This window comes from Coffea arabica, chromosome 1e (genome assembly GCF_036785885.1).
Source record: "Coffea arabica cultivar ET-39 chromosome 1e, Coffea Arabica ET-39 HiFi, whole genome shotgun sequence".
NCBI lineage: Eukaryota > Viridiplantae > Streptophyta > Magnoliopsida > Gentianales > Rubiaceae > Coffea > Coffea arabica.
This window is the reverse complement of record NC_092311.1, coordinates 12066138-12082812: the sequence shown is the minus strand read 5'-3', so window position 1 is coordinate 12082812 and position 16675 is coordinate 12066138. Positions and strand designations below refer to the sequence as shown.

General features: G+C 36.0%; 1 protein-coding gene across 1 annotated transcript; it reads right to left on the bottom strand.

Annotated features, from left to right (window-relative positions):
• Positions 1 to 7598: 7598 nt before the first annotated feature.
• On the bottom strand, positions 7599 to 14517 carry LOC113701269 (RNA-binding KH domain-containing protein RCF3-like). The gene is made up of 8 exons (XM_027221841.2): positions 13674 to 14517; positions 10785 to 11258; positions 9688 to 9936; positions 8966 to 9247; positions 8537 to 8616; positions 8352 to 8460; positions 8122 to 8248; positions 7599 to 7958 (listed from the first exon to the last, which is right to left on the bottom strand). The coding sequence occupies exons 1-8, from the start codon at positions 14328 to 14330 to the stop codon at positions 7939 to 7941; spliced, it is 1998 nt and encodes a 665-aa protein (XP_027077642.1). The 5' UTR covers positions 14331 to 14517; the 3' UTR covers positions 7599 to 7938.
• Positions 14518 to 16675: the final 2158 nt, after the last annotated feature.

Below are 16675 nucleotides of genomic sequence, written 5' to 3'. Positions count from 1 at the left end.
AACTATGTGGACTTTGTTACAAACAATAAACCAAACAAATATGACCGTCTCACAGAAGGGCTGAAGGAAAAAATGAATAGGAAGAAGAAGAAGAGGAGAAGGAGAAGGGAGAGCCTGGAGAGGGAGAGGAGGGGCTTTTTTATAAGTTAAAGAAGAAGAAGAACAGGCGAAGGAGAGTGTTTTCTTCGAATTTGAAGGTAAAATATTTTGTTATTGCTAGATAATGTTCTTATACAAAATGTTAATAATGTATGATAATGGATAAAATAGATAAAAAGGTATAATAATTAAGGAGGGGATTCCAGATATCAAATCAGTTTTTCCTTTTCCTTGTATTTTTTGTTTCTTAAATTAGAGAAGGGATCTTTGCATTAGGAATTAGTAGTATTTAGCTAAGAAATACTATTTGTATATTTCACCAGAATCCGGCCTTGAATCCGGCCAGTTCTTGGCCGGATAGTCGGCCGGATTGGTGTTGGAATTTGAAAAAAATTGGAGGTTGGTCTCTGCCTCCAATCCGGCCAGGAATCCGGCCGGATATCCGGCCGGATTGTGACGTCACCTGCCCTTTTCCAATTTTGGTCGTTCGTTTTAAGATCTATTTGCTCGTACTTGTTCCCGTCCAATGATTTTAAAGATAATGATCCGTTTTTACTCGAGTCTTGTAACTCTCTTGAGTCTCGATTTTTTTCAAAAGAAAACCTAGGCCCGATTTTCGAGATATTTTCTAGATTGTATTAGTGTACGACCTTCCTCATTGTTTGAGGATTATTAATAATAGTCCATTGTTAATTGCTCAGGCACACAAGAGGAACTTCAAGAGGATCCCACGGTGGGCGCTTGAATTTCGAGTGCCGTTCCTTCATGTTTTACTTGGTGAGTGTCAAGTGTGTGACTACTTGAACTCCTGTGAACTTTGTACATGCTTGTTTACTATTGAGGACTTGAGATTTTGGAAAAATGGAGTCGAGTGTGTACTTTATCGCACTCGTTCTCATTTGAATTGAATCACTCATGCTTGAAATGTTTTAATATGTAAATGCTCGAAAGTTCAAATGCTTGAATGTATCAAATGCTTGAATTACATGAAATAGTATGCTATAGCTGCATACGTCGTTGGAGTAAACCTCCTCGACACTCAAATGTACATGGGGGACACCCAAACTCATAGGCCGACCTTGGAACTCGAGCCGGCATGGGCTTGGTCGGGAACCTCGATGAGCCCTGAGAATTACATGATAAGCTTGATCTATCGAGAGATCTCGCTTGGCATACTCGTGGAGTATCGCCTTACAAATATCGTTCGGGCCTGATGAGGGTTGTACAGTGGACGGATATGAGAAGTAAATGGAGGTCTACGGATTTGAAATATCGACCCGGATGACGGAGAGTCATTGCGGGAAGATATACTCATGAGATTGGCAAGCAAGTGGAACTTAGCTCCTAAGAGCTACCATATCCTTGAATTGTTTCTGTTTTACATTTCATTTGAATTGTTAATTACGCGCACTGCATCTTTTGACCTGTTATTTGGGCTTGCTACTTGAACTATGTGCTTGCATATATGTTCTTGGTCTCACGAGCGTTCTGCTTACCCCGTAGATTTGTTTTCCTTAACAGGGATGGAAGATGTGGAACTTGATGGAACCCCTTTTGAAGTACTTCTGTATTATGTTCCAAATGTAATTGACTAGATTGCTTGGCTATTTTGTACTTTGGGAATTGAGATACCTATTGGGATCAAATGTAAGAATGGGATGATTGTTGTATTTCGGAACTTGTGGTGTGAATTTTAATGTTACTTATGGAAGCAACTTATCTTTCTTACTTTGCCTTGTTGCGATAGATAATATTGTATTAAGCTTAACGGGATTGGTCTTGAGTCCTGGCGAGAGTTGGGCAGGCGTTCTGCGGATACCCTTTGGTTCGCCTTAGGGAAAAGTGGGGGCGTCACACATCCTCTCCTAGTCTCCTCCTCTTTAATTTTTGTTTCACCTCAACTTGAGTTCAAAGAAGCTGGAAAAGATTCTCAAAACTCAAGTAGGTAAAGGGGATGAATCTTCCAAGAAATTTGTTTTGAACAGAGACCTTTACCTGCAGAAGATTCAATAAAGACATTCGATTCCTCAAGCCTCAAGCAGAAGCTGCAAAATGCCGAACTTTCATCTACAGTTTTTTTTTTTTTTTTGAAAAAACTTCTCAAAGGATCAATGGCTGCAAATCATGCAAATTTGAATGAAAATCGCATCGATGATAGACTACAGTAACAAATTAAAGTCAAGAAGCATGGTATTATGCAGCAGTAAGGCTGAGGTTGGCTGAAATCTTTAAGAATTCTTCTTTTAAAAAAATTTTAGAGTACTTTGTTGGTTTTGCAGCTTTTTTCTTCAAAAAGTTTGTGGAAGGTTGGAGAGAATTTTAAGGTAAAATAGCAATAAAAAAGTGTTCTTGCTTGCTAATTGTACCTAATTCTGCATGATCTCTCTTGGGATTGTGTCAATGGTGCAAAAAAGAAAGCTTTTTTAATTGATCTTTGGTAATGGTGGCAGAGCTAACTATTTTCTTGTTTTTTGGGCAAGTTAGTTTGTTTATTATGTCATAATTGTTGGTTTTGTTGACACTTTTGCCTGATATATGGGCTTTAGTCTGTTGAAATTGGTGAAATTTGCATGTTTAGTTCACTCTTAACTTATATTAATTTGCAAAATGAAAGTAGATAATTTTCCTATATATATAGGGAAGGTTTTACTAGGTTTGTGATGTATATCTTTTATGGCTCTATTTCCCTCTTTGTTCACCTAAGCAAGCTCAAAAATTGAAAAAATATTTATATGTCATTTCTGGACTACGTATACAATCAATTTTTCTTGTTTAAGGTGTAATATCTGCTCTTGTTTTCAGATGTGTAGAAGTTAATTTTTTTTTGAAATTTTCAGATGTTAAGTATGGGAGATAATACAGCTACTATAGTTGCAAGCCCAAGTGTTGATCATTCATCATCAGTATGGGAGATAATACCAGTGTAAAGATCCAGCAGTACAAGCTGAATTGTTTTAACTAATTTTCCTTTTTCTTTGTCCTTTTCTTCGCTAGATACTCCACAGTTTTTATGATTAGGTTGTTTAATGACAGTTTTGATGGCTTACCCTCTGAGCTCTAGAAAAATTCTGAAACTGAATTTCCTTTTCTCTTAAGTCATGACTAGTATTGAAGTAGGATATGTAATCCTGATTTGTTACGATTGCGAAGGGCCATGTATTTGGTGCCCAAAGAATTTCTTAAACCTAGGACATCTCTGGATTCAATGCTATGTTTCTTAGTAGGCTATCATTTTTTCATTGGTACCTGTCCCTTTTTTTCGGGTACTCAAACACAAGTGGAGCGGATTAGGGTCAAAAAAATAGTGATCCAAAATATTAGGGTAGAATAAACCATTTGCCGTTTAAGACGGATATCCGATACGTGCCTACCCCTAGTCTACATGATAGAAAGATAAATAATCTACTTGACAAAAAGATAGAATAGCCATCTCAACTATTTACCAACTTGAATAATACATGCATAAATATGTACAAACACACACATGCATGCACACGCACGCACACACAGACACGAGTCAAAGACACAAGTTATAAAAAAAAATATGAGAAGGGTGTCAAAGACACGAGTCAGTCAATAAGATTTTTTGCAACTATACGCGCTGTAAATTAGTTTTGTAGTACAAACTCTACTTATTTCCTAAGAAGTATAAAGGCGAGAATGGAGTTAGGAACAGTAGATTTCGTCCCCTATTGGCACCTTCCTTGGGTGGGCATTTGTGGAATAGCACAGCAACATTTGGTCATGGTAAGCTGGTGATGGACGATGATTGTAATTTACTGACTGATGAGTTTGTTTTTGACCATAGTATCTCTGATTTTCGTTTCTACCCTTCAATGAAAAATGGTCAGACCATAAGAAGCATTGGCTTCTTCATCATTTGATCACAAAATGACCATTCTATCTGTCTATATCTACGATTAAAAAATATACATATATTCATGGTGCGGTGTAATGCGGTGGTGCTCCAGCTTTTGTTGATCATCGCCTAGATTCCTACATGCTACACAAGTAAGCGGTGATGCTGTGTTGTCAAGCTGGTTCAGTTCCTCTTGATCATGGCTCGAAGTCCCACATTCTATATTCCATTCCACCGATAATGCTGCTATAAAAGAAAAGCTTCAATAAAACCCAAAGTAAGAAAGAAGACAAATATTTTCATAAACAATGTTTGGGCAAGCTTGCGCGAAGCGCGAGACACACATCAACTAGTCTCAAATATAATATGAATACTATTGAATAGTTTATTCTTAACATTTACGAGGAGTTTGGATAAGTGTCATTCCCTTTTCCTTTCAATGCGATGTGTGTGCATAAGTGAGGGACAAAATTGACATCTCTCATTCTTAATCAACACCTTGTACAAGGTTTATTATTAATGGTATATGTCATCAATGCATCAAATATGCACATTAAGGATAAAGGGATGTAGATTTAGCTCATTCTTATTTTTCTCGAGTGATGTTATATTGTAGCATCATATTAAATATGAAAAATATCTTGTATTTCTTTAAAATAAAATGGTCAAACCTTGCTATTTTATTATTATGATGTCATTAATGCAATAAATGTGGTTAATTAAAAAGTGAAAAGATCTGTATTTTGGCAAAAAAATGTCAATTTTTTTTTTTAATTCTAGTGCTGTTGTTTCATTAATGCACCAAGTATAACCAACGTCACTTAATCTCTATGTAAGGAAGTAATTTGACAAAATTGAAAAAATAACACACATTACCAACAAAAATGGTTGCCATTGTAAACATGCACCTGTTTCTTTTACTTCTTTTGTCGTTTCATCTTTTTCAAACATCATCTATAGTTGTAGCTTGGCAACACTATAATATTCATGTGATCAATGGTCTCCTAAACAATGAATTAGTCATTCATTGTGAATCAAAAGCGATGATTTAGGATTTCATATTCTTTGCAAAAGCGATGACTTCCATTGGCATTTCGTATTCAATCCTTTGATAAGTACTCCATTCTTTTGCACTTTTGGTAGGGAAAATAAAAGATAAGTTTGATGTTTATAGCCACGATCTGACACATAGTCACTATCAAGAATTTATACCACTTACAAAAAAGTTTATATTGCTATGGGTTAGTAATGGAAGATGGGTTCTTTGCTGCGAAACATTACAAACCCAAGCCTATTAATTATGAAATAGTCAGCATAGAAGTGGTGTATTAAGTTTTACCTGTCATGAAGGGCTCTAAATTATATGACAATTTACTCTTAGAGTTTTGTATACTGTATTTATGTTTTTCATTTTTAATATTTGCTTGCTGATTGCAAATTTTTATTCTTTTTGCTCTTGTTACGTTGCTGCAAAACATATTACACATATGAAATAAATGTTATACTATCTATAGAAATAAAATGTCTAATTCTTAAGAAATAATGAATGACAATTACACTAGTAGCACTCAACATTCAAGGCTTATAAGTGAAAATCTATAAACATTTATTGGGATATAATAAACCTTACTTATGGGCTAAATTAAATGCACTTCCTAATATAGGTGGCAATTGTAATATTGAACATGTTAATGGATGAAAGAGTACATATTTGTAAAAATTTGTGATGCCACCGAAAGATTCTAATATTCTTTGATCATATAGTGTTCCAAAAGTTCTATATCATAGTTTATTACACTAACCTTGTTCTTAAAACATTTATGATCTATTTTCTTGTAGCAGTATATTTAGTCGATAGCTATATATGGGAGCATAGATTTGCAAGAAAAGAAAGAAGTGTCATAGAAAGATGGATTTTCAGTTGTTTGAGAGTTATTTTTGGGACCAAAAGAAGAGAAACGGCTAGATTTGAGAGGAAATGTTTTTGAAATGAAGTCAAATAAAACTTGTCAAAGTTTTTCAAAATATCAAGTTTGCCTTGAATGGCTATTGAACAAAGTTTTATTGATATAGAAAATAAAATAAAAAGGAGAGAGAGCTGCTTCAAATTTTCATCTGATAGGTGCTCTCTATCCATTTTTGTACGAAAAAACAATGATCGCATATTCGCGATCTACTCTCGGAGATGTCCATGTTGTTTGCTTGTACGGACCATGGCTGTGACATCTTCCTCAATGTTTATTTGTCAAAGTCTCAACTTGTCATCTACAGTTGGGATTCTATAGATGTATTTGGCATCTTCATGACACCCAAGGAAAGTGCAGACCTCAGAATTGATCTGTCGATTCTCATGGCAAAAACCACCCTTCAAAGAGTTCTCTAGTAACCCCCCCCCCCCCCCCCCCCCAAATATTTTTGATGTAGTTCTTCAACATATGCCCCCACCAACATATGCCCCCACCATAGTAAATATGCAAATTAAATAAATTTAAGTCTTGACCTATTTTAGTTTCCAAAAAATAACAATAACAATTTGGCAAGTTGCAACATATGGTCATGCGTTCTCATTGTTTGCCTTCTTAGGAATATGAAAGCAACAACACAAAATTAATTTTCGCTCTAGGGACCACATGAACCCTTTTTTGAAAAAGAAAACAAAATAAAACCCCTTTGCTGCATACAAAATTTGACTCAATCCTATCATTACAGTATAATAAATACAATTGGAGGTAAAACACACTCACTCCAAACATGATTAAGCTATTAACATAACAAAAAAAAAATTCAGTATTTATGTTCCTACATTCACTAGATCTGCTTGATGCCTCTTCCTCAAAATTGCCCTTTCCATGCATTTTGCGGTCCACTTCCTCCGTTCTAAGAGTCCCATCATTTTTCGATTTCTTACCTTTCTTGAATCGCTCCAATTTTGTCCGGTACCCTCTCGGTTAAAACCCTAGCTTTTTCTGCAAAAGTCTTTTTCAATTTTTTTTTTATTTTTTACAAGTTTCATCTCACTATTTTTTTACATGATTGACTTGTTTTATTACAACTCCGTGAATGACATTTCCAAAATACTCTTTTTTGATTGATAAGTTAGGAACAACATTGCTTTTAAATGGTGGTACCATTTCAAGGGCCTTAAATGGACCCATAGATTAAGGTTATGTAACAAATAATCAAATTGACCAAGAATAGAAGTCAGAGAGTAAATCAACGCTAGTAGAAAAGTTCTGAGATGAAGTTGGTAATTTTCCCAATTTTAGATAGTGCTACATTGACATCCTAATAGTAAAATTTTTCTGCCCTACGTGGTAATTCTTTTGTTATTAGATTTTCTATGTTCAAATTTGTAATGCTGTTACCATTTGTCAATATAAAAGATGAGGTAGTACATTTTATCATATCAGAGAATACTATATAGGAATCATTCATAGTACCATGTTCAAATTCAATAATAGTATTAAAAAAATGTGAATGCAAATCCGCTTCACCAATTTATATTTGTGTATGAGCATTGAAGGTATGGTATCTCCTGGCTCCAGGGGCACAGACCCAAACTGTTATCCAGGTCATCGGTCAGTGCAAGTTGACTAAAGCAAGGGCAACTCGTCCAAGACCTGATTAAATCAGAGGCTAATTTCCGATCAATCATATGTTCTCATCAGCTATTGAAGAATTTGTGTATTATCAAGTTCTCCAAATAAAACATTCCTATGCCTATATTTCCAATACAATGCATGAAAACAAAACAAACATTTTAGAGCTTCTTAAAGGTTCAACTACAGCACTGACTCGGTTTCACTTTGTACGGCCACACATGTACATAGCTGCCCTGCACGAAAATGCAAGTGCAGCTCTGAGTACCAAGATGACGAAACAAAATTCCCTCATTTCAGGGACTACATCTGGGGACTGCAGACTACATTTATAAATATTAGAGCATAGTCGCATTTGAAGCCATATTAGCCATGCACATCTCAGGGTCCATCTTCTTCGACTGAAAAAATGAACGAACAGTCATTACCAACCTATAAAGCTTGCTTTTAATCTGCTAAAAAACTGAACTTTAGCACAAAGATCACTAGGTGGAAAGAAAAGGGAGCTTTAAGAGGGTAGGACCAAAGGGGCAGTTTGAGGGAAAGACAGAGAGAAGCACTTACTGCTCAAAATGAATCCTTGAAGCAAGCTCTGGGCTCTTTCAGCTTGCTCTGGAGTACCCGATATTTGGATAGTCTTCTCAGTTGCTTCTGGTCTGTCTTCAACAAGTTGAACATTTGCTCCAGATAACTGTTCTCAACAGTATTGACATACACAAAGATGCAAAGTCAAACTTACCAAAAATTATAAAGTATTATAGGAGAGAAATAAGAAAGCTGTAGCTAGACCTTACCTCACTGATCTGAGCAAGCTTGTTTCTTGATTTTGTTACAAGTTTGGAAGCTGCATGTGCTGGTATAACAACTTCCAAAGTGCTCCTAGTGACGAGTGGAACAGATAATCTAGCAATAGGCAAAAGTGGCATTTTAAATGTTGAAGGTCTGAAACTGAACTTTTAAATACGTAGCGATGAACTACCTATTCACTGCAGTAGGGATATCTTCTTGACGTTCATTTTCATTTTGCTTTCCTGAATCGCTGGTTGACGTCACGGAGTCCTGCAGAACAAGAGTCAGTACATTCTTTATATACTAATGCAGAAAGTCTGAATAGTAGCATAATTGGGGCCAAGCAATAAAGAAATCAGAAAATCCATGCTAAAGGAACATAATTGACTTGTAATTTGATTTCTAGTGGGGGAAATGGGGATGTGGAGATGCAGAAGATTGGTGTGATATCTTTTCCCTAGCAGCGGAGCAAATATTTGTTTTGTAAAGAAACTGTTGTAGGAAACAAAGTTCGAAGTTTGCCATGCAGTGATAATATAGAAAGCAGAGACACCATTAGAGAGTCAATAGTATTCAAAAGGAGCAATAGGTGGTTTCTGAAACAACAAAATTTTCTAACCTTTACTGGCTGCGTGGTTGTAGTGTTTGTTGGTTGTGCAGTTGCAGTGTTTGGTGCATTTTGATATGCGGAAGTTGGGGGATCCTTCCCACCATGATCTTCTGGAGATGGAATCACGTTTTTAGAAGCTCCATCATGCCGAAGAGCACCCTCCATCACACTGGAAGTGGATAGTGAAGGCAAAGGCATATCCTTTTGAAAGAAGTCCCTGTAAAAGTAACTCCGCAGCATTGATGTCACCTCAAGAAGAGCTTCACGAGCAGCTTTGATCTCCCCTACAATCTGTCAAAATCGTGCTTGAAAATGTCAACATAACTAATTAGAAATTATTCAGCAAATCATTGTCCTCGACTACAATTAGAATCAACATCAGAATGTTTAGAAAATATTAACTTAACAAATGAAGTTGTGGAAGTAAAATGGTTTGTAAGTCATCTAATGATCAGTGTTTCTTGTTTTCACACCCTGCACCAGATATGAATAATGCATGATCAATCTAGATTTATATCCTGCATATGTAAGCACATCTATTTGTCCAAATGAACAAGTAGTTTAACAGGCCAATGCAGAGGTAACTATTATTACACAGGGATCTATGCCAGCATGTACAAACTTGTCAAGTTATTGTAGACTCAAAGAGTGCCTCAAGGAGGCAATAGACAAAGGTACATCAAAACATGAATGCACTTTCAAATTTGAAACACTTGCACAAGAAAACAAACCTGTACAATTTCATCATTCTCTGACACACAAGCAGGAAGTTCTTCTCGGGGCAGAATTTGCACATCAGCACCAGCTATCTTTCTAACATCAGACAATGATCCATCTCTACCATTGAAGCAACCAATTTCTTCTGACTGAAGAAGCAACCTAGTAGTTATAAAGTTTTCTTTTTCTGGAACGAGATCAACAATGTGGGTTTGAATATGCAGCAATGCTTCTTGAGCAGGAAACAGCTCATCATCAGGACCCTAAAAAGATATCAAGCGAGGATGTTTTAGAAATTTATTAAAAGGAGACTTTCTCATCCAATTATTACAATATATAAACAATTCTGAAATGATCAAATGCAATGTATAGTGAAAGAGCATGTTTTTTTCAGATAGGCACCATGACCCTTATCTTATAGACATAAATGAGGTAAACATTTATACTCTTTGGCTAGAGATTATTGCCCTGCATCCCACCCCAAATGCTCCCCCACCAGAGCAGCAGAAACAAAATAATTGTCTAAAATCTATGTTCCCAACGTGTATAATAGATTGAATATATTAGATGTGGGCATATCTTTTGTAAATACTGGTGCATATCTGTCATTTGCAATAAATCAGCTTTTTTTTTTTTTTTTTTTTTTTTTGGTGGGGGGGGGGGGGGGGGGGGGAGGCAGGTCTCCAACTGATAGATAAACATATTGTCTTTGAAATGGTACATACAAATATCTGCATGTGACATGTATGTGTGGTTATACCATATATCACATATCTACTGTGTGCTCATGCATGTAGGCAAGTTCTGTTTGTCCTTATAAGCATATCATTGAATAGAAATTCACAGACAAATGTAGCATATACTGCCCTGTTTCGAACAACTCTATTTTTTTAACTCTATTTACACCCCATTAAATGGTGAAAACATTGTAACAAAAGGAGGGGGCACAAATGTTTGTGCCATATCACCAGCCATCAAATGACAGTCCTCTGTTGGGAAAGTGCAAGAGCCATATCAATGTTTCCCTTCCACAATTATCAACCACAAACCAATATACTTCTAGATTCAAGTTGCAATAACTATCTGAGAAACACTACAAAACTGGAATTACCTCATCTGATGTAACAATTATAATTTGCTCATCTGAGCCTGCAACAGGATCAGTAACCTTGACGTCCACACCAACTTCATTTTGAAGCAAATCCATAATCCCATCAGATTCCCCAATAATGCAGTTAACCTTCTCTACCGGGCATAGAATCCGAAAAACAAGGTCTTCACCAGGAAAAAGTTGTGCATTATCACTGATAGGAGTCACTTCAGATTCACTGGCATGCCCAGATTGGCGTGAGGAATAATTATTGGCCCGTCCACCAGTAGGAAACCTAGATCCAAAACTACTCCCATCTGCAGATGTTCGGCGCCCTGAATTATTCATGTGAGGAATGAAATCTTCATCAGGGAACAATCGCTCGGGTGAATGCATCCGACCATGAAATTGACTGCGATCACGATGCTGACTCTCCCGCAATCGTGAGGAAATAACACTTAAAGCATTTTTCACAGCATTCACATCACCCACAACCTATAAGGAAGACAACTGTTTAGATTCCTGCCAAGAGAAACATTTAAACAGTACTTAATTAAAAAAATGAAAACATAAAATGAAAATACACTTAAATTAATACCAATGTGGGTAAGCTTGAGGAAAACTACATGTCTAAGAACTTTAGACTTGTAGCATGTCAGCCTCCAGTTAGAAAGAAAACTGACAATTTGTAGAGGAGAGCATAAGCAGTCTCTAGATACAATGAATCCAATGCATGAGACTGAAATTCTGTTGGAACATTAATTATTTTTGTTGTAGAATTTCAGAATAACCTCAAATAAGCTTACCAAGTTCATTGGCCCACAAGGAAGCAAATATCCTCTAATTAAACTTCAAAAGTTCGATGAGGCATTATATTTGTAAAACATATAACCATAAGAAAAAGAAAGATTTCTTACTTTGTCTATCTGTTTGGTTTCATATTCAAGTAGAATAATTCGAACATAAGGCAAAATTGGTTTCCCAAATTTCTTAAATCCCCATGAATACTATCCCTAAATAGTTCTAAACACTAAAGTCTCTTCAATATGGTAAGGCAAAAACTATTTCATTGATTGATTTCTCTAGGTTTCTTGTATCATTGTTTGATGATGTATGCAGCTTTCTTGTGTCCCTTATAGTTCTCTAGGTTTCTTGTGCCATGTTGTCTTAATATGCTCTTCAAAGAGTGCTCCAGTAACCCGTTGGGGGAAGATTTGTCAAGGTAACCTTGTATTAACAAATATGTTTTGTGAGAAGAATAACTGAAATCCAGCCAGACCCTTGTTATCTCACCTTCAGAATCCAATGTCATTAACCGAACACAAAGACCATAGCAACAAGTGCAGGCACGATATTAATGACACTGGGTTACCCAACTTAATGTTAAGATGATGATTGTTATCATTGAATTTGAGGCAAAGATTGGAACCTTGCAAAACCATGCTAAACTGAAAAGCCCACCATGAAGCATCAATAGTTGCTCAGTATAAGAAGTTGACTTGGATCAAGCACGGAATTCAATAGGACGACAATCATAAGAGCAATTTAAAAAAAATGAGCGCTGCAACAAGCTTAAGATACCTATTTAGAGTCGAGTTTGCTTGTTTGTGGTCTAAGGACTTAAGATACCTATTTAGAGTCGAGTTTGCTTGTTTGTGGTCTAAGGACTAGCCAAAGAAACTGTAATGAACTAAGTAATCTCAACCCAGCCTATTAAGTACACTCTGGTCAAGCTGATTGAAGTTCAACAACCAACACCACAATTAGAGACACATTTTAGTTCTATAAATCTTAAGCTCTGATAGCAGACAGGACATCACTGAAAGCCCTAAACGATCAATGCTTAAGCTATAAAAGGGCAGAAATGCATTCTGGTTCTCTCCCAATCTAAGTTGATTCAATGAAACAAAACCTTCTGGAGAATGAGGAATCTAGAAAGTAACATATGGTACCAGAGGCAGACTAAGAATAAAAAAAAAATCTGGAAGAAGTTTTTCTAGCAACAGAAACCAGGTGGATACACAATTTAATCTTCTTTAAAAATGATAACCATCAGATTTCGGTAGATAATATGTGCCAAAATGTTGATAGCTAGGAAAAATATCAATTTCGCTTTTCTCTGCAGTAGTGTACCAAGTATTGACAATGTTGCCGCTAAATTTGGTGAACTTGAATCAAATAATTATACTTCATTTGCATCGAAAAATAGATAGTAAACAGAACATGTTTCTCTTCTGACAAGAAAAAGGATTTAAATATGCCATCAAGCAAGTAAAATAACCAAAATTAAGCCCCATTAACCACTTAAAACACATAAAATGAGTAAAAAACAAAAGCTGTCTCCAGAAAAGCTTCTCATACATGCAACCCATATAAAGTCATCCTTCTACTTTGATCTCCAGCTCTCAGACGTCTCTCGATGACTCCAAAGGACAATGCACGATCTTCCAGAACTACATGTGTCTCTTACATCATTCTGTCACTCATTCTAATCACCTCCTTGTAGCAAGTCATCCATTAAACAACCAAAAGAAACATCAGCATGTGGCACATTCGGATGCCATTTACAAGTGAAAGGAAAATCTTGGACCTCTAGAAATCAGAGGATAATCAAACATAACTCAACATTTGTTTCCATACACCTCCTGTCCACCTCACTCTGCCTTTTCAGCCAATCGCTTCTAGTGATAAGTTACTAGGTACAAGCCAAAACAAACATCTTTATGTGAAATTACAATTCGCCAGTGAGATAAATAACACGTAACTGTAGCTCATGATTAATTCTACTTCAATGTACAATTCAACAACTAATCCCACAGCAATGCAGATGAGAACAGCAAAAGAAAATCAATTAAAGCCCTTTCAATCAACAACAAAACTTCACTAAAATCCAAAAGAGCAAAAAAGAACCTGAACAATCTCTTCGGACATTGCAACACACCGAGGCAGAGTGTGATCTCTGGGCAAAATCCTAATATGGGTTTTAGTATCCATCCTCATTTGCTCAATAATCTTCCCTCCTTTCCCCAACAAAGACCCCACATGCATTCTTGACACCACCAGCCTAGTCACCACAACATCCCCACCGCCACCGCCACCAGCAGCAATATCACTCTCCAAAATCCTATCATGTATCAACAACAACGCCTCCTGGGCCGGAGAAAAAGCCGGAATCCTCCCCTCCGGGTCCCTTCTTCGAGTATCAGAGATCTCAATAATCCTCTCCTCATCCCCGGGAATCAATTCATGCACATTAATCCAAGCCCCAGTATGCTGTCTTATAGCCTTAATAATGCTTCCAGATTTCCCAATCACTCCTCCAGCCTTCACATCATGGCACAAAATTCTGTAACTGGTGGTAACAGTCAATGACGGGTCTTGCATTTTCCTTCCTCCTCCACCACCTCCGCCGCCTCCCGCCGCTCCACGGTGGCGGTGGTGGGGATGATGGTAAGACCCAGAATGGGAATTGTTGTAACGAGGCTTATTTCGACTAGGGTTGAACTCAGAATCGTAATCTGCTGGGTGGTCATAGTAGTACCTTTTCGAAGATCTTGATCTATCCATGGTACTGTCCAAAAATAACCTTAAAATTTACTAAAAATATGATTTGATTCTTTGTTAATTCTTTCTTTATATCTGTTGACGGTAGAGATTCAGATGGAACATTTATCTGATGATTAAATCTAGGACTAAAGGGTTCAAAACAGCAGTAGAAGTTGGAGAGGAAGTCATAGTTGCTGTTCGGTCCTGTGGACTTGGGCAGTGAGGGAATGAGTGGAGAAAAAGCTGCAGCTTAGGTTTAGATGCTTCGGTCAGAGTACTTTTTTTCCTTTCCTTTTTTTTTTTTTTTTTGGTGAACAAGGCTTAAAAATTTGTGGTAAGTAAGATCCTTTGGTTTTCTTGCTATTTTTTGGGTGATTTTTTTTTTTATTTATTTTGGTTTTCTGTTTTGCTGTTGTGGGAAGGGAGGGAGACTGGTTTTGGTGGGGGGGGGGGGGGGGGGCGTGGTGTGTGTGGGGATGGATTTGGGTGAATCTTTGCGGCGTCAGGGGATGTGATGAAACAAGTGTTGCAGGTGTAGGAGTATTTTGCAGGATTATTTGTCATATTGCAGGAGTGCTGTATTAGTACTACACATTATTATTGGGTATTAATGGCATGATATATATACTTATGATAAAGGTTAAAGCTAGTGCGGATTATGAAAATTATTAGTGCGGACTATGAAAATTATTGCAATGACGGTTAATTGTAACAGGAGATAATCTTTCAGAAAAAAAAAAAAAAAAGAAATTGTAATACTAGATAAATGGGTTAATAATTGATCTGTATGAAATTATGAAATTTTTATATGCGCATAGAATTAGAAACGTATGCCTTTTGTTAACGATCTCAAGTAGTTGATGAATTCAAATGAGTAGAAAAGATTTTTTTTTTGTGTGGTTAGATACAAGGGATAATTTCAGAGACATCCCTTGAGATTTGTCATAATATCATTTAGCTCTCTTAAGGTTTCTAAAATCTCACTTACCTCCCTTAAATTGACATTTTTTTTGTAACATTTTAGCTTCTTTTGAGGAAAAGCAAGAGAGATAAAACTTTCCTTCCAATAGTACCCTTATGTTATCCTATTTATGGAATTTACATCAACAATAAAAATTAAAATAAGGCTAAAATGAAAGTTTAAAATATCTAGAAATTGCCTATGTTCTCTTCATAGAAAGAAGAAAAAAAAAAGGAAAGACAGCATAGGCAATGTTGTGATATTTGGTCATGAGATCATTTTTTAATTAATCTTTTCAAAACTGGTTTATTTATAAATTTTTCTATAAGCAGGCTTTACATGCAAACCGCATGCATAAAAAATATAATTTTAATTTAAAGTACAACTTGAATTACATCTTGTATTAAAGCATGCTTCTTGAAAATATTGCTTGACTTCCTTAAATCCATCCTAAAAATTTACTAAGATATAAATTACTTACCAAAATCCATTGAAACGGTTGACGTTATTAAATTTAACTTAGCCACCACTTTTTGTTGGCACAAAAATACACACAGTGAAAGTAATTTTAACACCAAGAGGACGAGAATAAATGTACAAACAAATACTCAACTATTCATCAATTTAAAACTCAATAATAACAATATCAAGTTATAATCTTTCACGTACGACAACTTACAACTTTCAACTTAGAGGCTTTCCCTCTATCTCACAGGTTGATTCAACTCAACTCTTTAAAAGTCAATTCAACTCTTTAAGATTCAACTCAACTTTTCAAAATTTTACTTAACTCAACTAATCAAAAACACAACTTATTACACTACTAGTATTTATAGACGGCTAAACTTTCTAATAGCTAAATATAGTTGTTGAGCCAACAAAGGAATCAGTCATGCAATAGGAGTATAATCATGATCCAAACGATCCCTATATATACAGGAAAAGGTTTTGCATTACTTTTTTCTTTTTAAATGATTTGGCTTGGTTAGCTCGCTAAAGAAAGTAGAGCTATTAGATAGAATTATCATTTGGGCCCATTCAACTTGATCCACGATAAATGTAGCTGAACTTTGGTTGAACTAGGGTGGAGCTTATTCTCAGCCCAACTCACATAATATGTGCTAGACTACTAGTGTGCTGTTATATTGTTTTTTATACAGACACAATATATATTAGGAGAATGCTAATGACACTTTAACTCTTTTTTATAACACTTTACTTTTTTATAAAAAAAAATGGCACTCCCAAACTGTAAATTGACCTCACCATAATTACTCCTACTTTCCAATACTAATAAGCTACTCCCTCTGTCCCATTTTGATAGTTTTAGTTTTTCTTTCATACAGTTTTAGAAAAAGTAATTAAATTTATTGGAAAAACAAATTTAGGTTGCTATTTTCTTAAA